At 36.6% G+C, this 18,091-nt stretch overlaps 1 protein-coding gene across 1 annotated transcript; it reads left to right on the forward strand.

Annotated features, from left to right (window-relative positions):
• Positions 1 to 2,287: 2,287 nt before the first annotated feature.
• On the forward strand, positions 2,288 to 12,962 carry LOC116003550 (oligopeptide transporter 4-like). Its single transcript, XM_031243444.1, has 6 exons — positions 2,288 to 2,892; positions 3,221 to 3,318; positions 4,328 to 4,912; positions 10,588 to 10,840; positions 10,949 to 11,131; positions 11,930 to 12,962. The coding sequence occupies exons 1-6, from the start codon at positions 2,389 to 2,391 to the stop codon at positions 12,542 to 12,544; spliced, it is 2,238 nt and encodes a 745-aa protein (XP_031099304.1). The 5' UTR covers positions 2,288 to 2,388; the 3' UTR covers positions 12,545 to 12,962.
• Positions 12,963 to 18,091: the final 5,129 nt, after the last annotated feature.

The following is an 18,091-nucleotide window of genomic DNA, read 5'->3' on the forward strand; positions in this document are numbered from 1 at the left end:
CCGCATTTTTACTTCAGAGGTTATTCTTACATGAAACATCTCTCTCAATCCAACACTAATACAAGTCAATTAATTAATGATGAGAATTAGAGTAATTCCAAGAGAGGGCATTGTCTCTTGGGGGGCCATAATCTTAACTCTTTCGTGGAATCTTCAAAGATTCTTCCATTGATAGATATTCTCTACAAAGCATGTGATCAGCTTAGCATCTAGCAAAATTATCCACAAAAATTTATTTTTTGTCGTCCCATATCCAACGAACACCATTATTTTCCAACTCTTTAATTTCCAGAGAAATACTACAAATAAAATTAAAGATATAAGTAATCAACAAAATTTACATGTATTTAAGATGTATATATATTTGTAGGATTCTAATTAATATTTCCTTGTAGTGAGATTTTGTGTGTACATATTTACTAATCAAAGAAATTCTTTATTTTCTAAAAAAAAATTAATTAGAAAAAGAAAAATAGAAATGTATTTACTTGTATATTTCTTAAAATTGAAATTAGATAATGGAGAATGAAATACTAATGCTCATATAAAATTTGAAAAAAAAAAAGAAAAAGAACTAAACAAAATAAAAAAAAATGGAAAATAGATATGTTTTATTGTCAAATAATCAAACATGACAACACGACAGGCGAATAACAATAGTTGCAGTATAAAAAGACAATGTAGTAATCAAAGTGCTTATCCAATTCATTGGCCATACGACCACAAGGGAATAAGTGATTTCTTTCTGGCTCAATTTTATTTTTTGATGTGGCAAAAGATAATAAATTATCTTTATTTTGTAAAATATTAACACAAAAGTTTCGAGTGAGAGAGTAAAAGTAAGGAATAGAACTTGACAATCCAAGTAGTATTTTTATTTACTTGACCTAAAGCTATAAATGATTTATCTTAACAAGAAATTTGTAATCATGTCATTGTCACATTATATGTTAATTTCATTTTTATCATGATTACGTCACATTATTTTTGTCACATCAAATATCTTTATTTTTTTGGTAGTATATGTTTAATATAATGTTAACTCTAATTAAAATGAGGAAAGTAATTGTGATGGCATCAAGAATAAATTTAATTAAAATGTTATTGTTAAGAATTGTATACTTTGCCCACAATGATTTTTATACTTGGTAGCATCACAAAGTCCATAGTATTTGCACAAATTCACAATTTTTGGCTTTTTATTAATAGATTAACCTTTGTCAGAGCTTATTTAGGACCTTATAACTTATTTTAAGTTACTAATAAGCTATATTGTTATCAAAATAAGCTAGTAGTTTAAAATAAGAGCTTATTTTGAAACACTACACCTTAGGTGCGTTTCAAAAATAAGCTAGTAGTCTCTTAACTTTTTTTTCTATCTTTATCTTTATAATTTTAAATATTATTTTGAATAAATGAGATCATTTACCTCTCCCAATTAGAACACTTTTGGCATTTTCTCTTCTTCTATATTTTTATTCATCCCCTTCAACAACTCTTCATCACCCAACAACTCTTATCCTATATTTTTTTCAGGGCCGGCCCTAAGGAGGGTTCAGGGTGGCCACCTGTCCAGGGCCCATCTCGATAGGGGACCCATAGGCCATAAGATATACGGAGTATTATATATATATATATATATATATATATATATATATATATATATATAATATTACTTATTATATATTAAAAAAAAAAAGGGTTTATTGTTTCTGGAAGTCAAGAACTGAACTCACAAAGACTGAAAGAGACGTTGTCGCACACCCATCGCTCACGCTGCCCAAGAGTATAAGGGCTGTCGGTCGAGCCTATGCCACACCAACCACTCAAATACTTAAAGATTTTTATTGACTGATTCGGTTTGATTGATTCATATAAGTGTCAGTTGCTTTTGTTCTTTTTTTTTTTTTTTTTTTTTTTTTTTTTTTTTGTTAAGATCGATTTTATAATAAAATTTTTTAGGGAAAAGAGTCAAATAGGCCGTCGTCGGAACTTAAATGACCTGTAAATAACAGGTCATTTACCGGTTATTGGGCTTCATTGCTTCAATTTGACATGTAAAAGGGTTTAATTGACCATTTTCAAAGTTTAGGTACCTAATTGACTTTTGGTGTAAAGTTTAGGGGCCTATTTGACTATTTTTCCTTTTTTTTTTATTTTTTTTTATACAATGTTGCCTAAAAAAACATTCATCTGGAACTGTGTTAACTATACATAGTGTGACACTGGAGACTTTTCCATATATATATATATACAAACACACGCAAACACCAACAAGTGGATTATCTCTACGTTTCTAGCTCTAATTGGGCTGATTAATTAGTCCTTTTCTACCATATATGATATATCCTTTCTCTTCCATTTATCTACACTAAAGATTAAAGAACAATGGGTTCTGAGGAAATGGAGGCTCCGAAAATCTACGAAGAAGGCATAAACGAAGACGAACTTTCTCCGGTGGAGGAGGTCCGGCTAACCGTACCCAACACCGACGACCCGACCCTGCCAATATGGACCTTCAGAATGTGGGTCCTCGGACTCTTCTCCTGCGTCCTCCTCTCCTTCCTCAACCAGTTCTTCGCTTACCGGAAAGAGCCGCTGATCGTCACCCAGATCACGGCGCTGGTGGCCGCGCTCCCCATCGGCCGGTTCATGGCCGCCACGTTGCCGACGGCGAAGTTCCGGGTTCCCGGGTTCGGGGCCCGGGAATTCTCGCTTAACCCGGGGCCGTTTAACATGAAGGAACACGTGCTCATCACCATATTTGCGAACGCGGGGTTTTCCTTTGGAAATGGAATTCCTCTTGGGGTGGCGATTGTGAACATTATAATCGCTTTTTATCGGAGGAAAATTTCATTGTTCACTGGTTGGCTTCTTATTCTTACCACACAGGTAATTATTATCTAATCTTATCTTTTACATATATATATATATATATATATATATATATATATATATATATATGGTGAAGGTGTGTCGTGTTAAAACTTAAGGTGCCTGATTTGTGTTTGTATGCTTAAAGGGTATAACTGCACAACTCCACGAGAAGTTATACCTGCACCACTATTAACTAGTATCTGTAGTTAATATCGCCTCCATTAAGGCTCGAATCCCCTCCCACGAGGGTGCAATCGGATGCCACTAAACCACAAGTATCAACTAATTAATTATTATTATTATTATTATTATTTTTGCTTCATGTGGTGACTTATTATGGCAGCTTCTTGGATATGGATGGGCAGGACTTCTAAGAAAATACGTAGTTGAGCCAGCTCACATGTGGTGGCCAAACAACCTCGTCCAAATCTCACTATTCCGGTATAGATTGTCAATATATATCAATTGTTATACTATAGATGATAAACCCTAGTTCAAAATCATATTCTGATTATATATTTGCAGTCATCATATTATATACTTTCAATTAATAAATTATATGCTTACTATAGTTAACATATTATTCTATAGTTAATAAATTATGTACATGTAGCTAATTAACATATTACGTAGTTTCAATTTATTTATAGGTGCATATTCTATTTGTAAAGTTATATTATAGACGACCATGGTTCATCTTGTATTATAAACCTTGATCTAAAATGAAATTCAAATTATGCGTCTGCAGTTAATAGCTTATGCGTCTGATCTGTAAATAAATTGAAGACATATAATATGTTAACTTCAGATACATATAATATGTTAATTGTAAACATATATAATATGAAGTTAAGTGTTTGTAGTTAATAAATTATTATGTACCTTCAATTTATTTACAGACATATAATTTATTAAATGATCTTAATGCACGTAATTAATATGTTAATTGCAGATAGTACTGTCAAAGTGAGCGGAAACCCGCATTGGGGTGAGTTAGGGCTACAAAAAAAGATAGCTCGTGAAGGAACGGGCCTAGCTTGTAACCCGCGTTGTTTGCAGGCCAAGCCCTATATATATAACAAAACAAAAGCCCGCTGGGCCCGTCAACCCTTGTGGGGCGGGCTAGAGTTGCATGAACCTTAACCAGTGGGCCTAACAGGCCGGTCCGCAAAAACCCGTCAGAAATTAGGCCCGCGGTCAGACGGACGAGCCCACTTTGACAGTACTAATTACAAACACAATTTTTGAATTAGGATTCACAATACAGTGTGGACCATTGTCCATGATATAACAATTGATTTTATTAATTACAAACACATAATGTAAATGTCATTTCGGACCAAGTCACTAGTCCATGGTATAATTGCCTAGATTTAGCTTAAATGATCACAAAACTTATAGTGGTAATTTTAAGGTTCTAGTCCATAACTCCATTATATTTGATTCACAGGACCCTTCATGAAGAGGAAAACGAAGAAGATGACAAGAAGCAGTATATGTCCCGTTCAAAATTCTTTGTGATTGCACTAACTTGTAGCTTTTGTTGGTACTTATTCCCTGGTTATCTCTTCCAAAGCCTGCAAAGCATTTCTTGGGTTTGCTGGGCATTTCCCAGATCTGTGACTGCACAACAGATTGGTTCTGGGATGAATGGTTTGGGCCTTGGGGCACTAACACTAGATTGGTCAACAATAGCCTCATTTCTGTTCAGTCCTCTTGTGAGTCCATTTTTTGCCATTGCAAATGTTTTTGTTGGCTATGTGATTGCGGTGTATGTGGTGATTCCTATGTTCTATTGGGGGTTTAATGTGTACAATGCGAACAGCTTTCCAATCTTTTCCTCGGACTTGTTTACTGCAGAAGGGCAATTGTATAACATATCTGCCATTGTGAATGAGAAGTTTGAGCTTGATGAAGGTGAATATGCTAAGCAAGGGAAAATCCACTTGAGCATCATGTTTAGTACTTTGACCTATGGGTTTGGGTTTGCCACAGTTGCATCTACACTTTCTCATGTTGGAGTGTTTTATGGAAGGTAATGACTGTTTTCTTGCTTGTCAATATAATATCATCTCCTCTTTTGAGTGATAAGGAAAACGCGTTGCTACTATATCTATATATGAGTATGTATTAAGTAAATCAGCCTTGTGTCCTTAGCCAATAAGGATAGGGATGTCAACGGGGTAGGGCGAGACTGGGATCCGGAGTATACCCCGGCCCTCGTCCCCGAAACCCTACCCAACCCGTCCCCATCCCCGTTAAGGATGAGAAATCTTTCCCCATCCCCATGAGAATTTCCGCGGATGGGGTCAAATTTTAATTAAATTATTTTTTTATTTAAATAATAATCAAACTAGTATAATTCTTAATATTTTTAAAAAAATTAAATATTAAAATTTTAATCTCAGAATAGTTAAATCTTCATTATTTCTCAATAACAACCAAAATGTCATAAAATTCTATGGGCACCTTCAAATTTTCTGCACACACATTTATTACACAAAATCTTTTGAGTAACCAGGGTGATGGAAAGCGTGAAGAATGAGAAACGCGAGAAAAGAAACTAACTGAATCTGTTCATTGATGGTAAGAGTTGTTGCAGAAGCATGAGCGGGAAAAGGATTTATATACAATGGAGGGAATGCGGTTACAACCGAAAGGGTAGAAGGAGAAAGACTATTCTGTCCTTTTGATATCTTCCAACACCCCCCCGAAAGTTGGCGCGTGCAAGTCTTGGATGCCCAACTTAGATGAAAAAACCTTGAATAGGGCAACAGGTAAAGGCTTTGTAAGACCATCTGGTTAGATGATGAGACTGACATGAGCTTGATTAATCCTTGTGCCACCTTTTCCCGAACGAGATGACAATCGATCTCGATATGCTTCGTTCGTTCGTGGAAAACTTGATTTTCAGCCATGGCTACCGCTGACTTATTATCGCAGAAGACAGTGGCTGGCTTGGGCAAAGATAATTGTAAGTCTGCTAACAGATACATAATCCACTGTACTTCACAGACTGAAGATGCAAGGGCTCGGTACTCTGCTTCCGACGAGGATCTGGATACGGTTGCCTGTTTCTTGGACTTCCAGGATATAAGAGCGGATCCAAGAAAAACACAATAACCCGTAATGGAGCGCCGAGATTCCACACACGCTGCCCAATCAGAGTCTGAGAAGACACTCAGTTGCAAGCTGTTGTCTTTGGGATAAAACAACCCCTGCCTAGGAGTTCCCTTGATGTATCGAAGCACCCTATGAGCAGCAGTGAGGTGCTTGTCAGTAGGAGCATCGACAAATTGGCTTAGTTGTTGGATAGCATAAGATATGTCCGGTCTTGTTACTGTGAGGTACAGCAGCCGGCCTATGAGCCTTCTATAAGCAGTGACGTCTTCAAGAACATTACCGTCACCATGGGCAAGATGGTAACCTGGAACCATTGGAGTGTTGACTGGCTTACATTCAAGGAAGCCGGCTTCAGATAATATGTCGAGTGCATATTTCCTTTGGCAGATATTCAAGCCTGAATTATTCATCTGTGCTTCGATTCCAAGGAAGTATCCAAGGGTCCCCAGATCTTTAATTTTGAATGCATTGTCCAGAAATACTTTAAGATCTTCGATCAGACACAGGTCGGGGCTTATAACCAATATGTCATCGACATAAACAAGAACGCCAATGAAATTATTTTCCCGACCTTTAGTAAACAGCGACGGATCAGCTTTTGATTGGATGAAACCCATGCTGGATAGTGCACTGCTCAACTTTGCATTCCATTGTTGGCTCGCCTGCTTTAGGCCATAAAGGGAACGACGCAGCCTGCACACTTGGTTTGGCATTTCAGTTTGGAATCCGGGAGGCAACAACATATAGACTTCCTCCGTTAGGTCGCCATGTAAGAAGGCGTTGTTGATATCCAACTGGTGGATGTGCCAACCTCTTGCTGCTGCAGTTGCTAGGAATGTTCGAATTGTGGTAATCCTAGCTACCGGTGAGAAGGTCTCGACATAATCAATCCCCAATTGTTGAGTATAGCCTTTTGCGACAAGCCGTGCCTTATACCTTTCAACAGAGCCATCAGCTTTCAACTTGATCTTGTACACCCATTTACAACCGATTGGTGTTTTTCCGGCGGGAAGAGTGGTTAAGTCCCAGGTTCTTGTTTCCTGCAGAGCCCGAATTTCCGTATCCATGGCTTCCTTCCAATGCTTTTCTTTGACTGCCTGAGAGTAAGTTTTTGGCTCGTTAATTGATGTTACAGCCATGGAAAAAACTTTGTGTGCTGGGGACAAGGAGTCAAAGGAAATGACATTAGATAAGTGATGTGGAGATGATCCTCTGCTGATCACTACATCACAAATATAATCCTGCAATCTGCTAGGGGCCCGTCTTGGTCTTTCAGACCTTCTTGGCTGTGTTATACGAATGTTGTCATCATCTGCTACTTGTGAGGATTCATTTTGAACTATCCCTTGTAAGGAGTCATTGTGGAAATTGGGCATTTCATCAGAAAGATTCTGCCGGAATGATGAGCCATTAATGTCTGCTGAGTTCATGACTTCTCTGGATGCAGAATTATTGTGAGTGTTTTCCTCATCCTCATCACTAACTTCAGGAGGAATATTCACTTTGGTGTTCACTGGTTCATAGTGTAACCGGTTGTCAATGGGAATAATGGGAAGTGAGGGATCACTTGATGCAGTTTCAAGAGTACCTGTGGAGGAATCTGCAAAAGGGAAGTAAGATTTATAAAATTTTACATCCCTAGATATAGAGATGACCTTCTCATTGATATCATAGACTAGATATCCTTTGGTATGGGCAGGAATACCAACAAAAATACATTTCTTACTGCGTTGTGCCATTTTGTGCTTGTGACTTGACAGATTAACAGCATAGCACAAACACCCGAAAACCCTGAGGTTTGTTAAATCTGGTTGCCTTCCATAGAGTCTATAGTATGGAGTTGAGAGTTCAATAACCGGTGATGGCAGTCTGTTTATAAGATATACAACATGCAATATACACTGGCTCCACAATTCAAGAGGTAAGGAGGCTTGAAACCGAATGGACCTTGCCACATTGAGTATGTGTTGGTGTTTCCTTTCAACGATTGCATTTTGTTGCGGTGTGTAGGCACAAGAGCGCTGGTGAATGATCCCTTTCTCAGTAAAAAAATCAGACATATTGAATTCTGCTCCATTATCCGTTCGAATGGTTTTGATCAATACTCCAAACTGAGTAAGAACCATTGCATGGAACCCTTTCAGAAACTGTCTAGCATCACTCTTGTTTTTCATTAAGTGTACCCAAGTGAATCGGGAATGGTCATCAACTAACGTCAAAAAGTACCGTTCCCCTTGTAAAGAATAGACAGGGAAGGGACCCCAAATATCTGCATGGATTAGATAAAAAATAACCTTGGAGGTAGTAATACTCAAAGGAAAAGGAGTCCTTTTGTGTTTAGCAAAACTGCAAGCATCACAAGCAAAACTTTTATTATCAGGAATTTTAAAATTGTTCAACAGATGCAACTTGTTAACAGGAAAATGACCAAGTCTTTGGTGCCAAAGTTCACAGCTATTACATTGAGCTAATATGCCATTACGGCCTACACTTTGTTCTTTTGGTGACTCCTTCATCAGATATAAGCCATTGATTTCCTTAGTTGAACCAACTATCATCCCAAGAGTGTCCTGAATCAAGCACTGTCCAGATTCAAAGATCAGTTTATAATGATTGTCTTGCAATAGTTTGCTCACAGAAATCAAATTAAACTTGAAGGATGGGATGTGAAGAACATCTTTCAACCAGATCTGCTCATTCAATTTAACTCTGCCTACATGCTTAACAGATATAGATTTTCCAGTAGGTAAGCTAACTTCAGCATTATGAATAATACGAAAATCACTAAGGAAATCAGTTGAGCATGTAATGTGATCTGTAGCCCCCGAATCAAGAATCCAAGTGGAAGAAGACATAAAAACAGAATTTATATAAGACTTGCCTTCATCTGTGGGATCTTCCTCAGTGAACTTTGGGATTAGAGACACAGCTGCTGTGGTTTTTGATCTATCAGTTGATGACTGTCCAATCTGATTCTGAAGTTGGGATATCAGTCGTTCCATTCGATCCAATCGTTCCATTCGATCCAATCGTTCCATTCGATCCAGGGTCGAACCAGAACCTTCTGAGCTAGACGAGAAAGTGTTAACTGCATCTGTCTGTTTCCCTTTTGATTTATAACCAGATATCCATCCCGGTGGGTATCCATGTTTCTTGAAACATTTATCCACCGTGTGTCCGTTCATGCCGCAAAAATGTGCATTTTGCATTCCTGTTTGTGTTTCCAGTCCTCTTCCCATTGTAGGAATTGACAGCTGCTATAACATCACTTCCAATATCTTGAGTTTGATGAACTGCGTTGGCCTGGTTGATCTCAAGACTATTCAAATTTAGATTGGTGAACACATTCTGCCTTTCCACCTTTTCTGCCATAACAAAAATCTTATAGACTTCAGGTAAGGGATCGAGGACTAATACATTCGACTTTAGGGTGCTATATTCATCGTTGAGCCCCTGCAAGAATCGTATAACACGATCTGTCTCTCACTCCTCTAAAATCTGAGCAACTACTTCGCAATTACACTTTGGATTGCATCTAGAAATTGGAATCTGCCTCAAGGAGTTCATTTCTTCCCAAAGAGTTCTACACCTTGTGTAGTAATCATTCACCGACATGTTTCCTTGTTTCAAGTTATTTATATCATTCTGTAAAATAGAGATTTTCTGTGCATCGCATTGAGAGAATCTTCCCATACGTCTTTTGCTACATGAATATGCATAATACTTTGTGCGATAGAAGGAATGACAGACCTATAGATCCAAGAGCATACCATTAGGTTACATCGCCTCCAAGCGGCGAATTGGACGACATGCTCTGCGTTCGGCCCGTTGATAGAGCCATCAACGATGCACCATTTGTTCTTCACTTCGAGTGCGATTTTCATCGCATTGCACCAGGATCCGTAATTCGAACTGCCTTGCAGGGGAGGGCTGACGAGAATGATGTTTGGACCATCACTTGCATTGAAGAAGAACGGATTGTCCAGTTCCTCCATATTGTAACCTCTCTGTTGCTGTAGGTTTGTGCTCCTCTGCTGAGCGTTTGTGGACGAGGACCTTGCCGGAGAACGACTGACTGGAGTAGTCGCAACTCTCTCTGGATTCTGTTCGCCGGAGAGAGCGGCGGCATAAGAACCACGGCGTGGTGGCTCTGATACCATGATGGAAAGCGTGAAGAATGAGAAACGCGAGAGAAGAAACTAACTGAATCTGTTCATTGATGGTAAGAGTTGTTGCAAAAGCATGAGCGGGAAAAGGATTTATATACAATGGAGGGAATGCGGTTACAACCGAAAGGGTAGAAGGAGAAAGACTATTCTGTCCTTTTGATATCTTCCAACACAGGGAAACCCGCATACCGGGTAAATATAGTCTTATAAACTTAGCTAGTAAGGATCACGAGGAGGTAAACGACCTAAGTTGCTCATAACTGACTTGCTCAAATCAAGAAGACCAACACACCACTGTTTTGAAAGTTGAACTTCTAACTATTACTAAGTCAACAATCTGACTAACTTGACTGAAGTTGCTCCTGCATAATATGATCTTCAGTTTTGTGTTACAATAACTTGATTGTACTGTGTGCAGAGAGATTTATGATCGATATCGAGCTTCTTCAAATGAAAAGATGGATATTCATACAAGATTGATGAGAAAGTACAAAGACATACCTTCTTGGTGGTTTTACCTACTTCTTTTAGGGACATTGATTGTTTCACTTGCAATGTGCATCTTCTTGAAAGATGAGGTCCAGATGCCATACTGGGGGCTGCTTCTTGCAGCTGCTGTTGCTTTCATCTTTACCCTACCCATTAGTATCATTACTGCTACCACAAACCTGGTAATTCTGCTACCTAGTCCCTCAATTCTTTTAAGGTTGTTTTAGATTTTCCCTTCTTTTTCTTTTTTTTTTTTTCTTCTCCTTAGTATATCTTTTTGGTTAAGACAGACACCAGGACTAAATATCATAACAGAGTACATTATGGGTGTGATCTATCCTGGAAGACCCATAGCTAATGTTTGCTTCAAGACCTATGGTTACATGAGCACGGCTCAAGCTGTTTCTTTCCTTAGTGACTTCAAGTTGGGTCATTACATGAAGATTCCTCCGAGGTCAATGTTCTTGGTTCAGGTATATAGTTCCATTAATGGTCCACGTTATTGAGCATATATAATATAATATATACAAAAGCAAAATTTCTTATTAGATTGTTTCATTAATCCTCGGGAGATAGTCCAATTTTTCATATAAGTATTACACTTTTTCTCATAAATATTACATTTTTTTTTATCATAAGTAACTCTTCAACCCCTAATACTCCATCCATTCTATTTTGCTTGTTTTACTTTCTTTTTTAGTTTGTCCCAAAATGTTGTCCACTTTCATTCTATTTTTCTCAATTTATCCCCCTTATGAGTTTTAATTTCTTTATTATATTGCTTTTATTTCCAAAAGTGAGAAAAGTGAGGGGCATAATTGAAAAAAAAAAACACATAGCATTTACTTTAATTCCTTAAAAGGCATGCAAAAAGCAAATGTGACAACTAATTCTGGATGGAGGGAGTATTACATTTGATTTAAAAATATTACATATTTCCTCATAAGTATTACACTTCATCTCATAAGTAACAATCAATCAATCAGTCAAGTATTACATTTTTCTAACACATAATTGTTCAACCTCTAAATATTATATTTTTATGTAAACACATTACATTTCTCTTTAAAAAGTATTATATATATTTCTCTTATGAATATAACAAACAACTATTTCTGATTAGTAGTGCATTTTTCAGCCTAAGTATTACATTTCTATCTATATTCAGCCCGTCTCACAGGAGACTCGCCCTATATAAAATATTCAATTTGGTATGAGAGCATGATCTATATGACTATATATCAATAATTTTATCACTTACATGCATGCAGTTCCTTGGAACCATCATTGCTGGAACAACCAATATACTTGTTGCCTGGTGGCTCTTACATTCTATAGACAACATATGCCACCAAGACAAGTTTTCAAACAGTCCTTGGACTTGTCCTGGTTCTCATGTCTTCTATGATGCATCTGTAATATGGGGACTTGTTGGCCCCAAGAGGATTTTTGGCCCTCTCGGAGACTATTCTGCCCTTAACTGGTTCTTTCTGGGAGGAATTTTGGGTCCAATTCTAATATGGCTCATGCACAAATCATTCCCTTCACAAACATGGATTGCCCTCATTAACCTCCCTGTTCTTCTTGGTGCAACCTCCCAAATGCCACCGGCAACATCCTTAAACTACACTTCTTGGATTTTGGTTGGGACTATTTTCAATTTCTTTGTTTTTAGGTACCGAAAGAAATGGTGGCAGAGGTATAATTATATTCTCTCGGCGGCGTTAGATGCCGGCGTTGCATTCATGGCGGTGTTTTTGTATTTCAGTGTGGGATTGGAGAACAAAAATGTGTCGTGGTGGGGGACCAATGACCCTGAACATTGTGATCTTGCTACTTGTCCCACGGCTAAGGGTATATCGGTGGAAGGTTGTCCTACATTTTAGTGTAAACATTTGTGTGCCTGGGTTGCGACGATTCCCTGGGCCAGCTCCCATACCTGCCGGAGTGAGCAAGGATTAGTCGGGTGGACCCAGACGGTTAAACGGACGAAAAATGACCCAGAACATTAGTGGATTTACAAAAAGAAAAAAAAATGGATATTATAAGCTAGCTAGCTACCACTTATAAATATACATAGTGATATGATATTAGTTGGACATACAACAAATTAAAGTAGCTTTTGCTTAAATTGTATTATACTTTGCAGCACGATATGATATGCCCTTGGTGTAACATAATTTTTGGGGTGATTTTTTTTTTTTTTTTTTTGGGTTTTGGAATTGGGAGGGAGAAATCTCGAAGAAATGAAACTAGTTCACCACTATTGGTACTTTATGATAAAGATTTAATATTTGTTATTCATATATAATTTGGATCAAATAAGAGCTTGCGCGCATAAGAGAATTAGGAGCCAACCACAGCTGTCTATCTAACCGCCCGAAGGGAGGGAAAGGAAAAACGTGGTGACATTTTAATAAATAACTTAAATTTTAAGTGCAAGTAACAACACTATAGAGTGTACTTAGCAATATCATAAAGTATATCTTGTGGTACATACATATACGTGTGTGTGTGTCGTGAAATTGTTCACAATTTACAATTTATGATTTTGTTGTTTTTGTCTGATTTATGGTTTACGCTATCTAATTTGGTTTAGAATTCACTTTATAGTTTAGTAGTTATGGTTTGACTTTAAAGTGCACCTATCAATAATATAAAATATGTACACCTAGCCATAGTATAAAGTACACACCTCCCTTATAAAGTATTATTAATATTATATTCATTCATTCAAAATTATAGATATAGTATAATTACAAATATACCTTAATTATACACTCAACCTTAATTAGAAAATGAAATATAATTAATAGTAGTTACGGAGTATCAAATACTACGTAATACATAATAAAACCAATTCAACCACGTACAAGAATATGTTTACAACATAAGTTTCAACATGATTCAACCTAATTTCCATATTCATAACCAAAATATCGATCATCACATAGAGAATGAGAAATCCTATCAACTCTATGACTTTGAAAATGGATGTATATTGTCTTGCATTTCTGGATGAAGTTTGATCGATGACCATTTCTTTCATCTACTCCCTACAATTAAAAAATACAAAGTATAAAATAACAAGAATTGGAAGGTCTAAATTAAATGGGGTAGTGATGAAAGATTATTGTCTCTACCATGTAAGGACTAAGGAATATAATGCATGATTGGTTTAGCAAGACAATATCTATTCATTTTCAAGTCCTAGAAATCTACAACAAGTATATATACTATATTTAAGAAATCAATGTGACATGGGTATCATATATCGTTATACACTGGCCTTTCACCTAAAATGTCGTCGAATCATCGTAATTTACCTCTATCATTCTATCATATTGAAGTGTGAAGATCCTTGGAGCGAGGAATAATTTCACCTTTTGTTAACCAGAAATCAAAATGATTAGTCAAACAAATTAATTATACCACACAAGTAAATGTGCATATATACTATAATACACGTGTTTGGTTTCGCCAGGTAGCTAGCAAACCCTTTTGATTACAACAATAATCAAAGTTTTAGTATGCTTTTAGACCCACAAGCAATTAGTTTGTGTAAAATTACAAGCTAAAACAAGATCCATAAGCTGCCACCAAGAAGGAGATGATATGATCAAAACAAATTCCAAAGCATGAATCCACCATTAAATTAAAACCGAACCCTAAAAAAAATAATGAAATCATAAGCACAAAACAAACCCTAGGTGTGTAGAAGTGAATGAAGAAGAGCTGCTAATATGATTAGCTGCAAATTATACAACCATCAAGCTAAGTTGATAGCAAAAGTGACTCAGCGCAAAATAGAATACCTGAAAACATTAGGTATTTCGGCATTTCAGCATCCTGCCATCGAAACATGACGTTGATTGCTACACAAGTATAAGAAAATAAAATTAAACTTTCGCTACTAGTTATAACTTTCAGCGTTGTGACAAGCGCTTGATACTGACAATTGATACCAGAGTAAGCCATGAGGTAGGTGCTAGGATGAGATTGTTGGGTGGGAGTTTGAAAAGCCGACCAGGTACTGAGAGAAGATGGAGAGCAGAGTCAAGTATCCGTAAGAACCGTAGTGATAAGTATTTGATCTGACAAATTAAACATAATTCATGAGTTTGCGGTTTCGTATAATGTGTGTATCAAGTAACTCCAGGAGTTCCTCCAAACACTTCAGTGAGCTTCCTATGCCCTAAATTGAAGGCTAAAGGAGTAATCAATGAAGTGCCCGGAGGAACTCTAGGGGAAACCTGAAGAGCTGTGGCCTTTATTGGTTCACTCAACTCTCTTGGTGCTGTTATATATAAGTGTTTATGTGTGTGTGTGTATCACATGGCTGCCTGTACTTAGGCTAAAGCCTGAAGGTATAGAGCAGAAGCTGGTGTACCTAGCCCTAACTTTGGACTAGGTTACTGATAGAGAATCAATTAAGGTGCAGTGACACTGTTGCTTATTTGTGTTGGTGGCAAATTTTTGGGTACATTTGAGATAATTGAGAATTGAATTAACATCTACCTAATGGTAATGTGAAAAATTCTACTTGTTTTATTGGAAATATATATTCCAGTTACACATATCTGCCAAGATTAAGCACTTACGGCAATATATACCAGTACATTGTGATGGTAAAATGTAAAACTTGACCCTCTAGATTTATGCAAACGCCATGACCTATTTTGATACTAATCCACTACAAGAAAAATTAAATTTATCGGGCAAAATTTGTTAATAAAACCCGTAAGTATTTACCAAATATCCTTACATAAAATACTGAAATCCTTATTAGGTATTTAATCTGCTCCTAAATTTGATCGGTAAGTATTTTGCTATTTACTTATAGTGATTAATTGTCAAATCAGCTTTATCACTGCATCAAAGTCATACATAGTAGTTAATGCATAATTTTATTTCTTTATAAATGCATAACAACAGACGCTATATATAGATGGTAAAATGCTGGATTCGATCATCCAAACATTTGCCAATAGGATCAATCAACATAAATGTGGTTAGGGAGTAGGAACCAATTAATTGAGACTACCTATAATATAACTTTGCATAACAATGGTAGCTTAATTTTCAGCAACACATCAGATTAAAACAAGTTGATTTAAGGGTAGGGTTAGCCGTTAGCATAGGTACATCTTGTGAATTAAAGATCAGAACTTTGTTCCCAATTTAAGGATTCTAAACAGCTTTTACTACATGTGCAAACCAGAAAGCTAGAATGTCTGAAAGTTATGGAATATGCAACTGAAGATAAGACCTTTTTGATCACCAATTGTCTGTACATTTTATTCTCTTCAGCTCATTCAACCCAGAAATCTGACCAGGTTCATGCTATTCCCTTTATTTTACCCAGTATTTATTATCTCCTCTTTTTTTTTTAATGGTAACTAGTAACTAGGACAATACATTGTAAGACATCACTCATTATATATGTTCGCCAGCTCAACATAGTACAGAATAAAGCATAAGGGCATCTATAATGCAATGTTGCAAAAATCCCGCCTAGAAACCAATTAATCGGCACCTAGGCGCTAGATGTTCGCCTAGCGTATCACCGTGGTCTAGGCGACTAGCTGGCTAGGCCACTTAATTAGGCCGCTTAGGCCTCCTAGGCACCAACTAGGTCGCCTAGTCGGCCGATTAGCTATTGTTCCTTTCTTCTTTTTTTTAAATAGGTTATTTCACTCAAAACAACATCGTTTTGAGCGAAATAATCTTAAATTGTTCAAGCTCTACATGTTTTTTAGGTTAATAGTATTAACTATTAAAGTATTATTTTTTTAAAATAAAAACTATTAAAGTATTAAATAGTTTATAATTATCAAGTCTTAAAAATTTTAAAAATTTAAACAAATTTTTTAAAAAATAAAAAGTAAAATAAAAATATACGGGCGCCTAGGCGCCGATTAATCCCCACCTACGCGCTCTAGGTGCTAGGCGCCCCCGAGCGCCCGAGTAACGCCTAGCGATTTTTTCAACCATGCTATAATGTATAGGAATGTCAATCTTAGCTCGAAACCGTTGAGCTAACCTAATAAGTCCAAAAAATTTTAGCTGGATAAAAGATAATCTGATAAGACTGATGACCCGAACTGGTTAGCTCGAAATTTAGTGTGCTAGTTCGATAGCCCGAGCCACCTAAGGCTACTGTTTGCTTCACAAGTAATGTGGAACAAAATATATAGGGAATTTATATGTAAGCTAAGTTTATGTAATTTTTATTAAATTTATAAATAAAATTTTAATCAATTTATTGCAAAATAAAATGGGAAAAAAAGGTTAAATAGGCTTTTGAACTTTACTCAAAAAGTCCATTTAAGCCCTTAAAATTTCAAAAGTTGCAATTAAACACATAAACATGTTATTTGGAAGCATTTAAGCCCAGAAACCAGTTTGTAACCTATAATACAGGTTACCTATGATTTTGGCGACCCTTTCAACATTTTCCGGCCATAATCACCAATGACCAGCCGGTCGCCGGTGGCATTTGGAGGAGGCAACCATTGGTCGCCTTCTCCGGCATTTGGAGAAGACAGACCAGTTGGTCGCTTCCTTCAAATGCGAAAATAATTTTCAAGGTTTCTTATTTGTAATCTTTAATTGGATGCTCAACATAACTTTAAATGTTATGTATATAGTGTGGCTAAACATTTGGAAACAAATTAAAAACACCATGCTATAGCTGTTTTTTTTTTTTGAGAATCCATGCTATAGCTGTTTTAATTGTTAATAATATGTCTTTAATTTTATTTAATTAAACATTTGAAAACAATATTTAAGAAATCTATAATTCAAAGATCAATTACTCTCTTGGATCCATCCAAAATATGATGGGCCTAGCTTCTTTGTTGACGGTTTTAACTTACTTTTGTTTAGCTCCACTTCACACTAACCCCAAGCATTATAAGAGCCCTTTCTAGGAACTATATTTTAATAATATACTGTGATTTGATACTGGTAAACATCCGCTTATTACACCTCCAAATGATCTTGGCAAAGTTCAATGCACTTAACATTACAAGAGTCCTCACCATGAATAATATATTAATTAATCATAATATCATATATTATGATTTGATACTTGTTAAACATTTTAGTAGCTGTGGCTGGAGTAGTATCCAACGAGTATCCTGGGTCAAATCGTAATATCTAGCGAGTATTCAGAATCAAATTTTGTCAAGTCAGTGCAAACACTCATCAGTGCACCACCAAGGCACATTCTGCAATTTATCTCATCTCACAAGTCTCCAAGACAGGAGACGAGAAGGGGCAAATTATACCATAGACCAGGGTCTACCTCGCATTGTAGACCCTGATAAAAAAGGATCAGGGTCTACCTCGCATTGTAGACCCTGATAAAATATAACCTTTATGTATCTGTAGTTGACCCATTCTTTACTTGCAGTTCAGTTTCTGTATCT

The sequence above is a fragment of the Ipomoea triloba genome, chromosome 14, assembly GCF_003576645.1.
Source record: "Ipomoea triloba cultivar NCNSP0323 chromosome 14, ASM357664v1".
Taxonomy (NCBI): Eukaryota; Viridiplantae; Streptophyta; class Magnoliopsida; order Solanales; family Convolvulaceae; genus Ipomoea; species Ipomoea triloba.